Here is a 20,748-nt window from a genome sequence, read left to right as displayed (position 1 = left end):
GTATGCACTTCTATTGCAGTATACTGAGGAATGAATATAGTGTTCTTACCTGAACGTACTCTGCTTGCAGTTGCTTCACCCTGGGATTATTTCTTTCAAAAGGCACCAAGTAAATTTGTTTCATAATTACATGGTGCCTTTGTAGAATACAAGCAATTGTAGGTAGACTGATGGTGTTCACGAAAACATTGTTGTCTTCAACAATGCATCGCTGGATTTCGGTGAGGCGAATTTCATTTCTTGCACGGACCATCTCAACTACAGCCATCTCCAGTGGATCAGGGAGTAATCGCCTGCAGCCACCACTGCATGCTTTTTACTCAATTCTGGAAACAAAGCACAATATGCATGCTGTGGTTACTCTTTACTCTACTGCTGTCAGTAAATGTTCTGTAAAACTGGGTACACTATGCATGTTCTATACACTTACCGGTTCTCTGTATGGAGTCCGGATGATAGAGGCTACTGTTGATCTTTTCATATTAGGTTGGACAATCAACCCAGCTGCTCTCATTGAAAAATAATGTAATTATATGTAAAAATAATGTGATATCTTGTAACAATTGTAAGTCGCCCTGGGTAAGGGCATCTGCTAAGAAATAAATAATAATAAAGCAGGCGGGTATGATTTGAATGAGGGAGGCTGTTCAGTGCCTGGCACTTAGGATTCTCCAGACAAGATCAAAGCAGCTAAAAACCAGGTAAAATAATAAGAACGCAATACTGGAACAGAAAATAGTAAGTGAAATAAATAAATAAATAAAATTACATTAACCCTTTCAAGGCCGGGTTTAAGCCCGGGACAGACAGGCGCGGCACGGCATGCGAGGCATTTTGCCGCCTGTATCGCTGGCATTGCTTTCATATGGTGTTGGACAGTTCAACGTGGGATGATACTGCTAGTCCCGCAGTGCTGCTGAGCAAAACCAGAGGGATTTTTTCAGACTGCCGCGTGGTACCGTCAGTGGATTAACTAATCACAGCCAAGTGCTGACAACACGTGCTTGCCATATTTATACATCACACCTGGTAAGCATCCTTCCTGTAGCCAATTTGATACTTTTATCACAGTTTGCCTATTTTAAATTATTTCTGTAGTTCACTACTATTTTTATTAAATAACTGGCTGTAAAAGGATATATTTTGCTATATGCTGTCAGCGTATTGTATGTTTCTTTGCTAAGCTCATTTCATACATCTGAATACAGATGACAGAAAAACAAACCAGTGTTTTTATTTAGTAGATTATATAGGGGATTACAGCTATGGCCAAAAGTTTTTCATCACGCCATGTAGAATTAATATCACTTTGTAGTTTTCCAAAAACTAAAAATGTGACATTACAAAATCTAACATAAAATACTGTACTACTATTGTAGACTTTTGAGATACCATTTTGTAGTTTCTTAGTTTACATGATGTTAAATATAACATCGAAATATGTTCATTTATTTATTTTTTTTAGAACATAAGAACATAAGAACATAAGAAAGTTTACAAACGAGAGGAGGCCATTCGGCCCATCTTGCTCGTTTGGTTGTTGGTAGCTTATTGATCCCAGAATTTCATCAAGCAGCTTCTTGAAGGATCCCAGGGTGTCGGCTTCAACAACATTACTGGGGAGTTGGTTCCAGATCCTCACAATTCTCTGTGTAAAAAAGTGCCTCCTATTTTCTGTTCTGAATGCCCCTTTATCTAATCTCCATTTGTGATCCTGGTCCTTGTTTCTTTTTTCAGGTCAAAAAAGTCCTCTGGGTTGACATTGTCTATACCTTTTAGGATTTTGAATGTTTTAATCAGATCACCGCGTAGTCTTCTTTGTTCAAGACTGAATAGATTCAATTCTTTAAGCCTGTCTGCATATGAAATGCCTTTTAAACCCGGAATAATTCTGGTTGCTCTTCTTTGCACTCTTTCTAGAGCAGCAATATCCTTTTTGTAACGAGGTGACCAGAACTGAACACAATATTCTAGGTGAGGTCTTACTAATGCATTGTAAAGTTTTAACATTACTTCCCTTGATTTAAATTCAACACTTCTCACAATATATCCAAGCATCTTGTTGGCCTTTATTATAGTTTCCCCACATTGTCTAGATGAAGACATTTCTGAGTCAACATAAACTCCTAGGTCTTTTTCATAGATTCCTTCTTCAATTTCAGTATCTCCCATATGATATTTATAATGCACATTTTTATTGCCTGCGTGCATTACTTTACACTTTTCTCTATTAAATGCATTGGGTATGTTGTTCGTGTCCTCCTTAGTAAAAACCTGTGAAAAGTACTCATTTAATATATTTGTTATTTTTTTTCTTCGTCTATGATTTTGCCATTTGTGTCTCTTAGACAGAAGGCGTCGTCAGGGTGGCGGTCTTGCTTCAATTTTCAGTAAAGAGTTTCGCCTTCATTTTGAAACTATAGATGGTTATTCATCATTTGAAATTCTATCTTTTGAGGTTAGTGGTCCAACTCCATTTCAGCTTGTAATTATTTAATTGTGGTCTTGGGTGATTTTAATGTACTGTATATGTTGATGTAGAGCAGAGGTTTTCAAACTGGGGGGCACGACAAGGTTATTAGAAGGGCACCAAGACCTGACGAAAATACTTTTTTCTGACTTCCTGGCGATTGTAAAGGCTCTGCGGCAAAAGGCAGACTCAGTGTTAAACTCGGGGGTAAATGGACAACCCCCTCTTAAATCTGACCAATCCCAATCCACAGAGCTTGTGTCGTTTCAGTACTATCACAACTCAGCCAGATTGCCCAGCCCTCCTTCATTTGAAAGTGCAGCGGTGGCGGGTTTTAATAGCATTTTGTTCACAAATAAAATCAAATAAAAAAAACTAGATTTAGATACACCTGCAGTTTATAAATAGTGAGGGGTTAACTTTTAGTTTAATTTACGGGTTTTGCTGCGTGCTGAATGTAGAAAACAGACAAACGAGGGTGCAACATTTTATTAAATACATCTTTGTGACATCTTGGTGGTAAATCTCCCTCCCAATCTGTGAGGGTGCTAAGTAATGGGAACAGAGTACCCTGGATTGCTTGGCCTAAATATTGTACTGTTTACTAGAAGGGGGGAACAGCAAAAAAAAAAAAATCTCTGAAGGAGGGAACAGCAAAAAAAAGTTTGGGAACCCCTGCGCTAGTGTCTGCACCTGTTGGGAGGCCAGATTTCCCTCCTTCACCCTGCCACAATATTGTAAGTATAGCGCTCATATTTAAAAATGGATGCAAAGTAGGAAGAATGACCTTCAAATGAACATGAAGTCCAGGAGTGTGTCAATAGAGAAATCAATTTCTACAAATACACCCCCATGGTAGTTCTGTTAAAGGTGAAACCACTTCCATAGGAATATTCATTTTTGGTTGTTAATTCCCATTTTATAGACCCTTGTCCTTTAAAAAAAGCTTAATGAAAAAATAATATGTTGTTAGTGAAAATAAATTGATGTCCTGTTTCTTTAAGCCTCCCTTGCCTACAGGATTAGCGTTAGGGTGGATTAATGGTGGAGTTGCCTGAAACAGCAGAGCTCCCCCATATGTTAAGAGAGCTACTCAACATGGTGTGTGTTGGACAGAGTCTTGCTGTACTGTACACACTATATAATACTATAAAACCCTGTATAGAACTACAGCAGCTACCCAACATGGTGTCTATATAGTGTTTTACATATGCAATATTACATTTTTGAAATTTCTGTGTAAAATTATTAACATCCTTTATTGTGATATTTTCATATTGTCGCTTCCCTATAGTTACAGTAATGATTTTAATCCTGGCCTGGAGACTGTTTTAAAAACCTATACATTGTGCTTCTAAAATGTGATGTGTTGGTGTAGGGAAGAGCGGGTGTTGGGTTGTGCTGATACAGTTCTATAGTTTGTAATCCTATTTTAAACCTCTGTGAGGATTTTGTGACAGAGCAGAGCTTGTAAAACGGATTGCCTGCAGTGTAATCCCCAACAAGCAGAGAGAGAGAGAGAGAGAGAGAGAGAGTGAGAGAGAGAAGCCCAGTTTCACCGCAGGACAGTACAGTAGTGCCGTCATTTCTCTACCCTGGTCTCCAAGACAGTTTCACTCACATTTTAAAGGTAAGCTTAATGTAACAGTTACAATGCTAATGTTTTAAAACAGATGATGAGTCAACTAGCTGGATGGAAAAGTGACAGAGGCTGCAGTCGACAAACCGCAGCCTTCAGTTTCAAGGCAACTTAACAAAACATAGTACAAAAAATGTGTTTAAGTGTATACTAGTAGCGAACCAGCAATGTCAGTATTTTAATTGTAATCAGCTATTAGACTGAAACAGAAAGTAACTGTGGAGAATGCAGTTTCAGATGGACAGGTTGCAATTCATTAATAAATGACATTCTAGAACATTAATAAATTACATTCTAGAACAGGGGTCTCTAATCCTGGTCCTGGATGGCCGGTGTCCCTCCTGGTTTTTTGTTCCAACTGTACCCTAAATTAATTAATTGGACCAATTAAGCTTCTATAAGCATTTAATTGGTCCAATTAAGTAATTTACGGTAATTTACAAAAACCAGGAGGGACACCGACCCTCCAGGACCAGGATTGGAGACCCCTGTTCTAGAACATTAATGAATTGTTTTAAAAATACCAAGCAGTTTTAAAATATAGTACACATGCAGCAAAGTGTTACAAAACCGTACGCACAATAGAGCACCAGACATTAGGATTAAGATTTATTAATAACTGGCGACTAGTTCACCTATTTGACTATTTTTACCTTGAAATTAGTGGTTGTTCTAGCCTTTTAACATTTCTCAGTTTTCCCATGGTTATATTGTATTATTATCATAGTGTCCCAAGGTTTGCCATGTTTTTTAATAACATACCTCTCTGGGCTTTACCATACTTTTACTGTGCTTTAATGCACTTTACTATATGGGAAACTACCCCTACTGGAATTAAGAAAATAAAAAAAAAAGTGTAATAAGTCATCGATCGTGAAAGCATGCATCAAATTACGCTTTGTTGATCAAATTCAGCTTTTTTTAAAAAAAGCTGAGGAATACTAAATCAAATTAGTACATCTTGCCTTTCACATGGATGACATAAAAATTCCCTTGTGGGAAACTAACTAGAAGCATATTGTACTGGTCTTTAGAAGATATTGCCATGAACCTTGCTGAGCTCAAACTCAAAAAATAAGCTTCAAGGATGTGATGGAAAACTAGAATTGGAAACTAAACAACATGAATGATACTGGTTGAGAAAATGATTTCATTTTGTACATCCTATTTATGCCTTATTTATACCTTTGAAACAATGATTTGCCCACAGAAACCTTGCACTGTTGCATTGTAACCCTATTTAATCCAATCTCTAATTCTCTAATCTGGAGGAATATTTCCAGATTAAATTTAAACTTCATGTTTTTTTCCTAACAGGCGATTCTCACCACAATACCTATTTGATATGAAAGAAATGGGAGCGAGCTTCTATACTATACTGTAGGTAAAAACATGTTTTTGTTTTACTCAGAATTTCTGAATGACGTTTTCAAGGCTGAATGAAAATTAGAATTGCAACCCTATACACAGTTTTATGAACATTGCAATTGAATTGGACTTCTCCAAACTATCTATAATGTGATTGGCTGTGCCAGTAGGAGGATCCACCTTACGCTCGGATGTTTAGATGCAGCCGCAATGTCACTGGCTGTGCCTGTGTGAAGATCCCTCTGCTATTGGTTGTTTCCATGAAGTCTGAGCTGTCACTGGCTGTCTTTGTGTGAGGTTCCTGCGTTCTATTGGGTGTCCCGAGGTATCTGCAATGTCATTGGTCATTGACGAGACAGTGGGGGACCTCCCAGTGAAAGACGTGGGACTGCAACCCAACGTCATCTCTGCAGTTCAAGGTACAAGATTGCAGGAGGCGCTCCACCACAGCTATGGAGAAATGTGCTTGAGAATGAATTCAATAATGTTTGTAGAGGTATCCTTTTTAAATAATCAAAATCTTATGACATTAGTTTACCACAGCAGGAATGATGTGTCCCTTTAGTTGTAATATTAATAGAGAGTTTTCTCTGTATATCTCTCTGGGTTCAATGTTTAACTATGCTTTATTACACTTTTATGCTTTGCCTAAATAGATTCAGTTCTTTCAGCCTGTTTCTGTACTGTAGCAGCAGTAACAGCCCCATGCTAACCCCTCCGTCGCTGTCTGTACTGTAGCAGCAGTAACAGCCCCATGCTAACCCCTCCGTCGCTGTCTGTACTGTAGCAGCAGTAACAGCCCCATGCTAACCCCTCCATCGCTGTCTGTACTGTAGCAGCAGTAACAGCCCCATGCTAACCCCTCTATCGCCGTCTGTACTGTAGCAGCAGTAACAGCCCCATGCTAACCCCTCCGTCGCTGTCTGTACTGTAGCAGCACTTACAGCCCCATGCTAACCCCTCCGTCGCTGTCTGTACTGTAGCAGCAGTAACAGCCCCATGCTAACCCATCCATCACTGCCTGTACTGTAGCAGCAGTAACAGCCCCATGCTAACCCCTCCATCGCTGTCTGTACTGTAGCAGCAGTAACAGCCCCATGCTAACCCCTCTATCGCTGTCTGTACTGTAGCAGCAGTAACAGCCCCATGCTAACCCCTCCATCACTGCCTGTACTGTAGCATAACAATGTTTATTTTTTTTAGACGCTGTTCACAATGTAAAAACTTGGAGGAAACCACAGGTTTTAAAAATGAGAGGTAAGTTAAAGAAAGGTGAAACTGTAAGAAACTAAATCAAGTAGACAAATGTTTTGGCTCTGTGCCTTCTTCAAGGGACTTCATATTCTAGCATATACCTGGAGAGCCACTTATCCCATTGTCATGAAACTTGGTATGAACATTATTCAGTTCAAGTTATTGAGAATATCAGGTTCTGGGGGTATAAGGGGGTGCCAGTCAGTCTGCACATCTGTCCATCTTTAAGGCACACTTACATTTTTCCATATATCTGTAGAGCCTCTTATTAAATTGTGATTCAACATTTCATTGCTAATTTTTGTTCTCAGTGATATACGACATGTTTACATTTTTCATCATACTTATGGCTCTGATTTGAATCCACAGCCGGGGCAGGGGGTGTATGTTACTGACATGCTTGTTCCGCCCAGGTCTGCTCTGTGTAATCTCTGTGTGTGTCTGTGTGCGTCTGTGTCTGTGTAATCTGTGTGTGGGTCTGTGTGCCTGTGTCTGTGTAATCTGTGTGTGTGTGTGTGTGTCTGTCTGTCTGTTACTCAGAGTCGGATGTGAAGGCCCGTCAGCGTGTGTCTAAAGTGACCCGCGAGGCCCTGGAGGATCACTTCCTGCGTCAGCATGAGGAGAACCTGCTTCTGAAACAACACGTCCGCAGACAGGAGGAGAAAAGCAAGAGGTACCAAGCCTTCAAACTTGGCTGCTTCAGTCTCAGTTTCTTCTAGTTTTTTAAGTTGTTTGTTTTAAATTTAAGTGCCCAATTATTTTACCCACAAATTTTCTCCCCAATTTAGACTGTCTAGTTATGTTTCCTCACCACAGCAACTCCTGACAACAGCTCAGGTGAACTGAAGGTCAGTGGGCGTCCTCCAATCCCCAAGCCAATCGGTTCTTAATACACAGGAGCGCCACAGGGAATGTCAGTGAGCTACCACCCCCTGGAGGATAAAAACAGCCTTGCAGATATCCACCTGAGCTCAACAGGTGCCTGGCCAGCAGGGGCTGCTGTAGTGTGATGAGGAGAAACAGTCCCTGATGATTTTGCCTCCATAGCTCGTGGGAGCACCAGAGCCAATGCAACGCTCCCCCACGGAATGCTCAGTGAAGACCAGCAACTCAGTCTCGTTAGCAGCGCATCACAACACAACTGTCAGTAGGGAAGCTCACACAGGTGTAGAAGAGTGATAATCAAATTAGTCTCGCTCTCTTCCTTTAGTCTCACATTGATGATGCCAAAAGAAATGGAAACCAAGTACCATGAATGACACGTGTGTAACAAGGGGTAGATCATCTAGTTGAATAGTTGATGAATTAATAATCCTGTATTTGATAATATCTGGTGCTTCATTTGCGCAAGAACAGTTTTGTAAAACTTTGCTGTTTTATACCTTCATAATTACTTCACAATCACGTGCGATTAGTCGACTGCCAGTTTCTGAGGTCGACCATCATTTTTCTATTCAAATAGTCGACTATTCCGTGCTCCCCCTATTGGTGCTGCCCCAATTGGTGTAATAATAATCTGTTGTTTTAAACCCTTTCCAGTCCCCCTTTAAAGCTCTGTAGGCCTGTGTAAATGTTTTAGTTGCTCTGTATTGCTCCCCTTTTCCAGGATGGCTACAAAGCTGCTGCGCCTGTCCAGTGGAGCTGGACTCCCAGTCAGGGACTGTGAACTGGAGGACATGGTGGAGGAGCTACAGGACCGTGTCAGTTCACTGGAGCAACAGAAGGAGGCGCTACGCTGCAAACTGAGTGTGGCTCGCCAGCTGCTGCAGATCCAGGGGGGCCGGCAGCACTCCCCATACAGTCACGTCCCCTCACGTATCAACATGGGGCACAGCAGCACACACAAAGGTCAGGGAGCCACGCTGGGACCCGTGTGGTTTTTTTATCTGCATCCGGGACTTAGATTAGGGGATGATTAGCAAGCTTGGGGTGGGGGCCAACACGCGTTCAGTCACCCATGAACTCAAAAAGGAAGCATGCAGAACTGGGCACAGACGTGGCACATGACATCTAAAGTACATATAGCTAACACAATGATTCCAGTCAATCTTATCTGATATATATTACCATCATTCTGTAGATTTGAATTGGAAAGAAGTGCAGCATGGAAGAGCGTAAGTTTACCAGTTTTTAAAAAATACCATTAAAAATCAAACACGTTTAGCATAAGTGTGCGCACATTATGTTAAATGTGTTTGATTTTTAATGGTATATTTGTAATAGCAAGGAACTGACACAGGAGAGTTGCTTCTGGGACTTTGAGTCCTTGTAGAAAAACAATTCTGAACGCTTCTGTTATATATATATAAAAATATTCCTGAGCATATTTATATAATTTATATATATATATAAACTTTAATAAAACTAAATATTATAAATGTTTGCCATTTTATTTTGTTTAAAAGAGCTCAAAAAGCATAATGCATTTGCTCCTCTTTGAGTACCAATCATTGCCTTTCCTATGCCTGGCCTGTTTTCACAAAGGAATGAAGCTGACCAAAAGTATAGCATTGAAGTGTCTGCAAAAAAATTATTTAAAAAAAAAATTCCAATTCATTCAAATATGAAAGTGTGATACATCGAACTCATATTAGCTAAGCTTACTGGAATTCTTTTGTACTTTAATGTTAATAAATGTGTTATGTAAGATCCAAATACTAAATGTGTGTTATAGAACTAGAACAGGCTCACCAAGAGAAAGACCTTGGTGTTGTAATAGACTCATCACTGTCAGCAACCATGCAGCACAGGGCAAACAATCAAAAAGGAAAACAGAATGATGGCTATATAATGCACTGGTGAGACCACAACACTCTGTTCATTTCTGTCATCTATAACTATTAAACACGAAATATTGATGAACTTAAAAATACTACAAATGCAATAAATTCAATGACAAACAAGTATTTCCAATGTCTTCAATTCAATGAAAAACGTTCCCACCAGAAGTCATTCTCAGTGTCTTCAATGTTGAGACGAGACTAGAATACGGTGTTCCATTCTGTTCACCACATTACCAAAAGGACATTGTGGCCCTGGAAAGAGTCCAATAAGCAGACTAATACCATGGATTACAGGAGCTATGCATTTATTTAGCCTAGAGCAAAGAAGAATTAGGAGGGACTTGATTTAAGTCTTAAAATCCTAAAAGGAGTTGACAGACCACAGCTTATACTCTGCAGAAACCAGGACCAGAAGACACAGTTGAAAATTAAGTATTTGGACGGGGGTAGGTGACGTGAGGGTATGGAATGGGTTACCAAGGGTTACCTAACCGTGTAGTTGATGTTGAATCACTGGGATCCTTTAAGACCTGACTTGACAAGGTGTTGATTCTGTGATGTAATGATGGTGTGTGTTCTCTCTCTCAGTCTAGTGTTGAATTTGTGATATAATGATGGTATGTGTTCTTTCTCTCAGGTCTGAGAGTTCAGGGCTCTAATATGGGGGTCAGGAGGTCGACACAAACTGCCCCGCCTAGATGCGGACCCAACGCGCTGGACGAAGCGAGAGCTGAAATCGAAAGACTGTGAGTATCAGCAGTGACAGATCCCACAGGAACAGCACAGCAGAGCGTAGCAAAGTATTCCATTAAATTCAATGACAAGCGGTTCCACTAAAAGAACCTGCAAAAGACTTCTAGTCAAAAGTTTGTCACTGAGTTGAAGTTTCTTGTAGTATTTGGATGATATGCATACGGTAGTGTTTATTATATGGGGTATGATGAGCTCCTTTGACATTTCTTCCCTTCTCTCTCTCTTTCTCTTCCCTCTTTTACGGGAAGTTATTCCCAACTGAGGTTAGTACATTCTCAGTTCATTCATTGTAGAAAAAAATAGCGCTTTACTGCTTTGGTATCTGCAAACTGTAATAAAGCACAGAAAAGACAATGAACCAGCCCCTTTTGAAACGTAACTGCTTTGGTATCCCCTGGTGAAACACAGCACAGTATAGTAATAAAGCACAGAGAAGATAATGAACCAACCCCTTCTAAAAGTTTACTGCTGTGGCAGAGCAGGGCTCTGCCCTTAGAATTACTGGCAGGGATGGAGTTAAATTCTCCTCCCTGCCCAGGTTGATTGCTTCAGGTGGGAGCAATCCACCAATTAATTATTCAGTTATTATTCAGCCACCTGGCATAAAAGGAGGCCTCAGCCTCCCAGTTGGAGAGAGAGTTCTGGAAGGAGAAGAAGTGTTTTTTTTTCTATGTGCTGTGTTTTGTAAGTTTTTGACCAGTGAAGGCAACGCCCAGCCTGGAAGCTTTATTTGTAAGTTTTGTTTTGTGTTTATTATTTTGTGTTTAAAACCTTTTTGTTTGGCCCTTGTGCCGATTTATTTGATTATTTTTTGTTTAATAAAGATCGTTATTTTGCCCTTGTCTCTGAGCCTCAAACCTCTGTCATCCTTGTCACAACTGCTTTTACTGTAGTTTTTGTATTTCGATCTCTGCTGCTGATGGAAATGAACGGGTCTGATTTCAGATAAGTCTGTGACTGTGGCAGGTGGAAACGTGGCACATTCCTCAAAAGCCGTTTCCTTTTTGAATTCCTCGATACAGAGCCACGATCAGCGAGGCCCAGAATTCAAAGATGGCTGAGCTGGAACAGACAGCTCAGCTCCTGAAGGAGACTATGAGATCCAAGGAATCTGCAATTGAAGACACGCTGTACCAGCTGAGGAACCAACAAGCAGAGGAGCACAGGTACGAGCCAGGGGTCCCCCAGGGGAGCACAGGTACGAGCCCAGGGATCCCTGAGTGAGGAATACCCAGACAGGGGTCCCCCAGTGAGGAACATCCAGACACTGGGTCCCCCAGTGAGGAACACCCAGACAGGGGTCCTCCAGTGAGGATCACCCAGACACGGGGTCCCCCAGTGAGGAACACCCAGACACGGGGACCCCAGTGAGGAACACCCAGACACGGGGTCCCCCAGTGAGGAACACCCAGACACGGGGTCCTCCAGTGAGGAACACCCAGACACGGGGTCCCCCAGTGAGGAACACCCAGACACGGGGTTCCCCAGTGAGGAACACCCAGACACGGGGTCCCCTAGTGAGGAACATCAAGACACGGGGTCCCCCAGTGAGGAACACCCAGACACGGGATCCCCTAGTGAGGAACATCCAGACACGGGGTCCCCCAGTGAGGAACATCCAGACAAAGAGTCATGTAAGGACTGACTCCAATGAACTGGCACCACTGCTTCACCATTCAAAGAACAGATGAACATGTGACTACTGACGGGTGAATATTACCAAGTGATTGGTTGTTGGGAATTAACACACTGAAAGAATTTTGAAGGTATAAAAAAATCTAAGTACAATCTTTGATTATAAACATAGACAGGCACATTATGTGTGCTTTGAACACATTTCATAAAGGATGTGTTTAAAGCCTACGACTAATATCTTTAAATATAATGTATTTCACTAGAGTAAAACTAGAAAAATACACTTTAATTGAGAACAAGTATGTACGGCAACAGCCCAATTATATATTGTAAATCGTCCGGCACTCGCGGTCGTTCGTTGCCCCTTTAAATTACTGACCCAGACACAAGAAATTGATTTTTTTAACACGCTGACGCGCTATTTTAATAGCACTGACTAAACAAGCAGGTCCCTGACTCACTCGCAGGACAAAATAAACAAACAAAACACACACAGGTTTACAGTCACGCACCAGAAGGTTTCACACTACCATTAAACTAAATGTGCACACGCACATGTCTTCTGCAGGGAGGATTTTAACCCCCCTCCCTGCTGTGTTACAGTAGTTATACAAACAATGGTGGTCAGGAAAAAATGCAATTATGGTCAGTCTAAAAGAGAAAAAGCAAAAGAACAAAATAAATACAAAAACACATTGCATCCAGACAGAAAACACAAACCATCTACTATTGGTCCTTTTCGATTTAACCCTATAGCTGCTAACATAAAATTAGTCACTGTCAGCCCATTCAGCCCATCTTGCTCGTTTGGTTGTTAGTAACTGGGGAGCCAACTCCAGGACCGCAATATATCCGAATCCGCAGTATAGCAAGGGGCGATATAACAAGGGGTGGATATACAGTGCCTTGCGAAAGTATTCGGCCCCCTTGAACTTTGCGACCTTTTGCCACATTTCAGGCTTCAAACATAAAGATATGAAACTGTAATTTTTTGTGAAGAATCAACAACAAGTGGGACACAATCATGAAGTGGAACGAAATTTATTGGATATTTCAAACTTTTTTAACAAATAAAAAACTGAAAAATTGGGCGTGCAAAATTATTCAGCCCCCTTAAGTTAATACTTTGTAGCGCCACCTTTTGCTGCGATTACAGCTGTAAGTCGCTTGGGGTATGTCTCTATCAGTTTTGCACATCGAGAGACTGAAATTTTTGCCCATTCCTCCTTGCAAAACAGCTCGAGCTCAGTGAGGTTGGATGGAGAGCATTTGTGAAAAGCAGTTTTCAGTTCTTTCCACAGATTCTCGATTGGATTCAGGTCTGGACTTTGACTTGGCCATTCTAACACCTGGATATGTTTATTTGTGAACCATTCCATTGTAGATTTTGCTGTATGTTTTGGATCATTGTCTTGTTGGAAGACAAATCTCCGTCCCAGTCTCAGGTCTTTTGCAGACTCCATCAGGTTTTCTTCCAGAATGGTCCTGTATTTGGCTCCATCCATCTTCCCATCAATTTTAACCATCTTCCCTGTCCCTGCTGAAGAAAAGCAGGCCATGATGCTGCCACCACCATGTTTGACAGTGGGGATGGTGTGTTCAGGGTGATGAGCTGTGTTGCTTTTACGCCAAACATAACGTTTTGCATTGTTGCCAAAAAGTTCGATTTTGGTTTCATCTGACCAGAGCACCTTCTTCCACATGTTTGGTGTGTCTCCCAGGTGGCTTGTGGCAAACTGTAAATTACACTTTTTATGGATATCTTTAAGAAATGGCTTTCTTCTTGCCACTCTTCCATAAAGGCCAGATTTGTGCAGTATACGACTGATTGTTGTCCTATGGACAGAGTCTCCCACCTCAGCTGTAGATCTCTGCAGTTCATCCAGAGTGATCATGGGCCTCTTGGCTGCATCTCTGATCAGTCTTCTCCTTGTATGAGCTGAAAGTTTAGAGGGACGGCCAGGTCTTGGTAGATTTGCAGTGGTCTGATACTCCTTCCATTTCAATATTATCGCTTGCACAGTGCTCCTTGGGATGTTTAAAGCTTGGGAAATCTTTTTGTATCCAAATCCGGCTTTAAACTTCTCCACAACAGTATCTCGGACCTGCCTGGTGTGTTCCTTGTTCTTCATGATGCTCTCTGCGCTTTAAACGGACCTCTGAGACTATCACAGTGCAGGTGCATTTATACGGAGACTTGATTACACACAGGTGGATTCTATTTATCATCATTAGTCATTTAGGTCAACATTGGATCATTCAGAGATCCTCACTGAACTTCTGGAGAGAGTTTGCTGCACTGAAAGTAAAGGGGCTGAATAATTTTGCACGCCCAATTTTTCAGTTTTTTATTTGTTAAAAAAGTTTGAAATATCCAATAAATTTCGTTCCACTTCATGATTGTGTCCCACTTGTTGTTGATTCTTCACAAAAAATTACAGTTTCATATCTTTATGTTTGAAGCCTGAAATGTGGCAAAAGGTCGCAAAGTTCAAGGGGGCCGAATACTTTCGCAAGGCACTGTATCTGCAAAAAAAACCCTTTTGAAGATCTCTAAAAATGAAATTGATTTACAGATATCTTGAAGTAATGTTTTGCTAGCATGGTACGCCAAATTATCATTTACAGATATCTAGAAATAACTTCCTGTTCATTTAGAGATATTTCAAAATCATTTTAATCCACTGCATATCTGACTAGGACCAGAGTAAGGGCGGATATGTAAAAAGTCGAATAAATGAATCCTGTTTTAAAAACCATTATACACAGCTGTAACAATTATTATATTCACAAAATTATTGTTTTGAGATTCTGCTTTTATTACGGAGCTCCACTAAATCCCTTGTTTTGAAAGATACATAAGGGGCTCCCGAGTGGCGCATCCAGTAAAAGCACTTGCGTAGAGTGCAGGATGCGCCCTATAGTCTGGACATTGTGAGTTTGAGTCCAGGCTATTCCTTTGCCGACCGAGGACGGGAGCTCCCAGGGGGCGGCGCTCAATTGGTCGAGTGCCGCCCGGGGGAAGGGAGGGTTAGGTCGGCCAGGGTGTCCTCGGCTCACCGCGCACCAGCGACCCCTGTAGTCTGGCTAGGCGCCTGCGGGCTTGCCTGTAAGCTGCCCGAGAGCTGTGTTGTCCTCCAACGCTGTAGCTCTTGGGTGGCTGCATGGTGAGTCCGCAGTGTGAAAAAAGGTGGTCGGCTGACGGCACACACTTCGGGGGATAGCGTGTGTTCGTCTTTGCCCTCCCGAGTCAGCGCAGGGGTGGTAGCGGTGAGCTGAGCATAATAAAATAATTGGCCATTCCAAATTGGGAGAAAATAATAAAAAATAATTGGCAACGACTAAATGTATAAAAAAATAAATAAATAAATAAGATAGATACATAAGAACATAAGAAAGTTTACAAACGAGAGGAGGCCATTCAGCCCATCTTGCTCGTTTGGTTGTTAGTAGCTTATTGATCCCAGAATCTCATCAAGCAGCTTCTTGAAGGATCCCAGGGTGTCAGCTGCAACAACATTACTGGGGAGTTGGTTTCAGACCCTCACAATTCTCTGTGTAAAAAAGTGCCTCCTATTTTCTGTTCTGAATGCCCCTTTATCTAATCTCCATTTGTGACCCCTGGTCCTTGTTTCTTTTTTCAGGTCAAAAAAGTCCCCTGGGTCGACATTGTCTATACCTTTTAGGATTTTGAATGCTTGAATCAGATCACCGCGTAGTCTTCTTTGTTCAAGACTGAATAGATTCAATTATTTTAGACTGTCTGCATACGACATGCCTTTTAAACCCGGGATAATTCTGGTTGCTCTTCTTTGCACTCTTTTAGATTTTTATTGCCCGCATGCAATACTTTACACTTTTCTCTATTAAATTTCATTTGCCATGTGTCTGCCCAGTTCTGAATCTTGTCTAGATCATTTTGAATGACCTTTGCTGCTGCAACAGTGTTTGCCACTCCTCCTATTTTTGTGTCATCTGCAAATTTAACGAGTTTGCTTACTATACCAGAATCTAAATCATTAATGTAGATTAGGAATAGCAGAGGACCTAATACTGATCCCTGTGGTACACCACTGGTTACCTCGCTCCATTTTGAGGTTTCTCCTCTAATCAGTGCTTTCTGTTTTCTACCTGTTAACCACTCCCTAATCCATGTGCATGCATTTCCTTGAATCCCTACTGCGTTCAGTTTGAGAATTAATCTTTTATGCGGGACTTTGTCAAAAGCTTTCTGGAAATCTAAATAAACCATGTCGTATGCTTTGCAGTTATCCATTTTCAATGTTGCATCCTCAAAAGTCAAGTAGGTTAGTTAGACACGATCTCCCTTTCCTAAAACCATGCTGGCTGTCTCCCAGGATACTGTTACCATATAGGTAATTTTCCATTTTGGATCTTATTATAGTTTCAATAAGTTTACATATAATAGAAGTCAGGCTTATTGGTCTGTGTGGCAAAGTGGTAAGTGGTAACAGCTGTATAGCAGGTGCAGTGCGAATACAGTGATTCCAAGAACGCACAGACAACAAAGTACGGGTGAAAATGATTGATTTAATTATAATCCAATGGTCTGATGACCCGCCAGTAAATAATAAAGAGCTGGCAATACACAACAATGTGTATTGCACAGTAATGAAACGAAGGGTTGCAGTCCCGCAAATAATAGACACGATACAAAACACACACAATTAGACACACACGATCACTGTTCCAAAGTGAGTGCTCTCAGTGCTTATGGAAGAAGTACAATATAATACGTGCTTTTAGTGAAACAAGTGCTGATAACAATGTTTATTCGTGACGGTAGTGCAGTGGTGATCCGGTTTCGTGCTGGCCCTTGGCGACAGCTCCGGATCTGTGTTTAGCCGTCTAGTGATTACAAACACAGACAATTACTAAACAGACAAACAAACAAACAAAACATTCACAAACTCTTTTCGTTATTTATTTTGGGCAATCTCCCGGTCCTTCCAGTTTCCTTGTAACAAAAACCCAAGCGAAGGAAAAGATTTACAATTCTCCAGCCCCTTTTATGCGATTATGCATGACCCCTTGGTAAACGATTACAGCCGACTCTATTGCCTGCAGCTGCTACCTCGTTTACCTTCCAGGTCAATACATTCTCGCACTGGAGTCTCGTCTTTTTCCAGGCTGACTGACTTCCCGACCCAGGGAATGAACTGTCAGGACAACCTGTCCAAAGCCTTTCCCTTTCGCTACTTCGTATCCTCACAGGTCGAGAGGGAGATTTACAACCAGAACTCATTATTTTTCCGTCACAGTCTGTAGTTAGCTGGTTCGGTTTTGTCTCCCTTTTTGTGGATCGGTATTACGTTTGCTATTTTCCAGTTTGTCGGTACAACCCCTGTGTCAAGAGACAGTTGCATGATCTTGGTTAGCGGTTTGTAAATAACTTCTTTCATTTCTTTGAGTACTATTGGGCAAACAATGTCCTCTTCCCTGGAAAAATAAACTCCGTGAAGCTGGGCTGGGAGTGACATTTGAAACTTTTATGTAGCCTGCACACTTTTATCATTTCCATTATATGTTTTTGCTGTGATTAATAAATTAGTGTAGAACCTTTAGCCAATTCGTAGTGATACTGAATATAAAGCCAAATATATTACCTATTGTTTTTAAAGTAAAATAGATATCTTATTATTTAAAATATTATTTAAAACAAACAAAAAATGTAAATATTAGGCTACATTATTAAGTGCATGTTCGTAGCATGTGGCAAAGTTTGCATTTTATTAACCAGTATTTAAGTTTTTTAAAATTATCTCAAAATTTTAAAATAACCATATACATGTTCGCTCAGCCATTCTTCAAACTACAATCTGACAACAAAAGACTGCATAGCTTCTTGCTTAGTCAAAGGTAAAGACGCTGAATGATGATGCTGAAGTGCATCCCATTTAACGCTTTTAGCTCCATAGCACCATACACCCTACTCCCTAGCTCACCCAAGTGCACACTCTGTGACGTCAGTAAAACGTCACACAAAAGTGTACACTTGTCGAAGGGTGTAGGGTGCAGGGGAATGGTTTGGGACAGAGCCTTAGTCAATATTTATACTCAATGTCAAAGAAAGTGTCATACTTATAAATTACAAGTGTTACAACATGATACATTGTGACAGAAATACAATGAGTTCTGGTTGTAAATCTCCCTCCCGACCTGTGAGGGCGCTAAGCAGTGAAAGGGAAAGGCTTTGGACGGGCTGGCCCGACAGTTCTTTCCCTGGTACGGGAAGTCGGTCAGCCTGGAAGAAAGCGAGACTCTGTTGCAGGAACATATTGACCCGGAAGGGAAACGAAGTAGCAGCTGCAGACAGTAAAGGCAGCTGCAGTCGTTTACCAAGGGGTCATGTGGAATGGCATAAAGGGGTCGGAGAATCGTAAATCTTTTCCTTCGCTTTATAAAATTGGATTACAGTTTTCACTTGTGATTATTTCTGCACCTGTTCATCTCAGCAGCCACTTTGCCACATACATACATTTTGCTTCAGAAAGTGCTCTTATCCCAAATAATCAGTGAATACATGTCTAACTTCAGATTTTAACCACATCCAACTATCGAATAAGTGTTTAACTCCAGCTGGGTGAAGATGGGCCCTTCTTGATAATTTTGAGATAAGCAGCGGAATTCATACAAAAAACTCTAGTGCCCGCAGTGCTGTAATTGGAAATTCTGACTTTACTGTGAAGGTGTAGAATACCAGCAAAAAAAACCCAACTAAAATAGCTGGGTCCTGCTGTAGAAACATCATGTTCCTTTATCTGAAATTCTAGTTTTCTCGAGGAGGTTCTTGACAATTTATTTTCTATTTTTTTTTATTTTTATTTTTTTTTAAGATATAATCGAACTTACAATGCAAGTGTTTTATTGAGGACAGAATGTTACTTTGATATTTGTACTCCCAGGGTACACTGGGAGACCCCACATAGCCAAACACATTTTCAACACACAGGACTTCGCAAAAATGCACGTCCTCCTCAACATTGTAGGCGTGGTTGTGCCTATGGTTCGAGTGCAGGGTCTCCCCTGCTAGCAGTGCTGATGCTCGCTAACCCACTCTCTCCCTCCTCAGGGTGACTATCAGGGAGAATGTGGATCTGATCAGACTGCAGAAACAGCTGTCAGGCAAGAGCACTGCCCTACTGGTAATGCAAGAGAAATGCAAGGCACTGCAGGAGGTCAGTCTGTCATCTGTGTGTCTATCTATCTGTCTCTCTGTCAGTGTCTGTGTGCGTCTGTCTGTTTTATTTGTTTGTTAGTGTCTGTCTCTGCCAGTGTCTGCCTGTGTGTCTCTGTTTCTGTGTGTGTCTCTATCGGTGCTGCTTGTATGTCTGCGTGTCTCTGTCAATATCAATGTTTGTCAGTGTGGCTGCTGTCTCTGTATCTGTCAGTCAGTGTTTCTCTGCTGCCTGTATCACTGGTGTTTTAACTCATTTTATGCTCTCTGTTCTAACAGGTATATGAAACCCAACTGGAAGAGGTAAATATATTTTAACAGATTAATATAGAGCATACATGTATTTATTCACTGACTCCTTACCAAAATACTAAACACAGGCTGTTTTGCTATTGTTAAGTTTGCACATCTGTGTATATGTTAGGACCCCAACCCAAAATACGCCCCCATCTAGATCGGGTTGGGGTTAATTAAAATTTTTACAACCCTGAATCTTTTCGTGTTCGTGGTGGGGTCGTCTTGCGAATGATCCCATCATGGTGATGCAGAAAATTCACTCGACCTGAATCCGATCTGAAGAAGATCATCTGAAAACACAAGCCGTAAGCAGCAACGTCACAGTGCGTGTCAGTCTTCCAATTAAAGCTACAGTACCACATTAACGGTGCAGTACACAACAGAGCAGGGATGGGACAATGCTTCGATCCATCGATGCATTGAATCGTTGGAATAACCATCGATAGATAAAATAACCATCGTTTTTGGAAAAAAAAACGCATCTATCAGTTCATTAATAGAAACGTTTTTTATTAGGATCGGCAAAATATAAATCTACACTCTTATTCCTTGCCTTTCCTTTGGTTCCTTTAAATAATAATAATATAATAAAAAAACTCCCCGCCCGCTAGAGTTAGCGTGACAAAAAAAAAAAACCTAGAGAAGAGACTAGAGGTAGGCTGCATTTCAGGATCAGATTTTGCTCGTTAAATTGTGAATTTAATTTAATTTTAAATAATGCTGTCATTATAAAGTTTTAATGAGCTTACCATAATGTGGCAATACCACCAACCTGCGGGATCATTTAGTAAGACAGCACCCGACAAAATACGACAGCAGGAACACAAGTAAAAAATAAAAGGAAGCAACAGCTTCAGTGACAGCTTATTTTGGAAAGAAAGTTGATCCAAAAAGCGTCAGAGCAAAAGAAATAACAGGCCTGATAGTGGATGTTGTCACACAAGATATCAGACCTGTTAGTATAGTAGAGGGAGCTGCGTTTAAAAATCTGATTGCGAATCTTGCTCCGGGCTATGAAATGCCCTGTCGAAAGACAATCTCCAGATTCATTACTCTGGATCACGAAAGTGCAAAGGAAAGGCTTTGACAGGATTCAAGTCAGGAGTGTAATTCAATGTCCATCACTACCAACGTATGGACAAGCATGACACAAGATGTACAAACAAGGTGGAACACAGTTTATTGTATGTTTGAACGCCTTCTTGAATTAAAATGGACAGTTATTGCTGTTTTGTCAAACCCAGATTTTACCAAAAAAGTCTGACGCAGCTACTTTAGATCTCACGACTGAGCAGTGGAAGCTAATGGCTGAGATACTACCTCTACTACAGCCTACTACGAATTGGCTACA

At 41.0% G+C, this 20,748-nt stretch overlaps 1 protein-coding gene across 8 annotated transcripts in view; it reads left to right on the top strand.

Annotated features, from left to right (window-relative positions):
- The first annotated feature begins 3,978 nt into the window (after window positions 1–3,978).
- rpgrip1 (RPGR interacting protein 1) overlaps window positions 3,979–20,748 on the top strand; it is a 99,168-nt gene continuing 82,398 nt past the window's right edge. For 7 of the 8 annotated variants that reach the window (XM_059016800.1, XM_059016802.1, XM_059016801.1 and 4 more), the window contains exons 1-9: window positions 3,979–4,100; window positions 5,427–5,896; window positions 6,681–6,734; window positions 7,272–7,404; window positions 8,338–8,579; window positions 10,152–10,260; window positions 11,290–11,433; window positions 18,996–19,101; window positions 19,380–19,403. In XM_059016800.1, coding sequence (XP_058872783.1) covers window positions 5,812–5,896; window positions 6,681–6,734; window positions 7,272–7,404; window positions 8,338–8,579; window positions 10,152–10,260; window positions 11,290–11,433; window positions 18,996–19,101; window positions 19,380–19,403 — 897 coding nt within the window. In that variant the 5' untranslated portion in view covers window positions 3,979–4,100; window positions 5,427–5,811. Of the gene's footprint in view, window positions 4,101–5,426; window positions 5,897–5,930; window positions 5,974–6,680; window positions 6,735–7,271; window positions 7,405–8,337; window positions 8,580–10,151; window positions 10,261–11,289; window positions 11,434–18,995; window positions 19,102–19,379; window positions 19,404–20,748 lie in introns of those variants that run through there. The other variant, XM_059016799.1, reaches the window with a different exon arrangement.

The sequence above is a fragment of the Acipenser ruthenus genome, chromosome 54, assembly GCF_902713425.1.
Source record: "Acipenser ruthenus chromosome 54, fAciRut3.2 maternal haplotype, whole genome shotgun sequence".
Lineage (NCBI taxonomy): Eukaryota > Metazoa > Chordata > Actinopteri > Acipenseriformes > Acipenseridae > Acipenser > Acipenser ruthenus.
The sequence above is the reverse complement of the archived record's forward strand: the minus strand, read 5'-3'. Positions and strand labels throughout refer to the sequence as shown.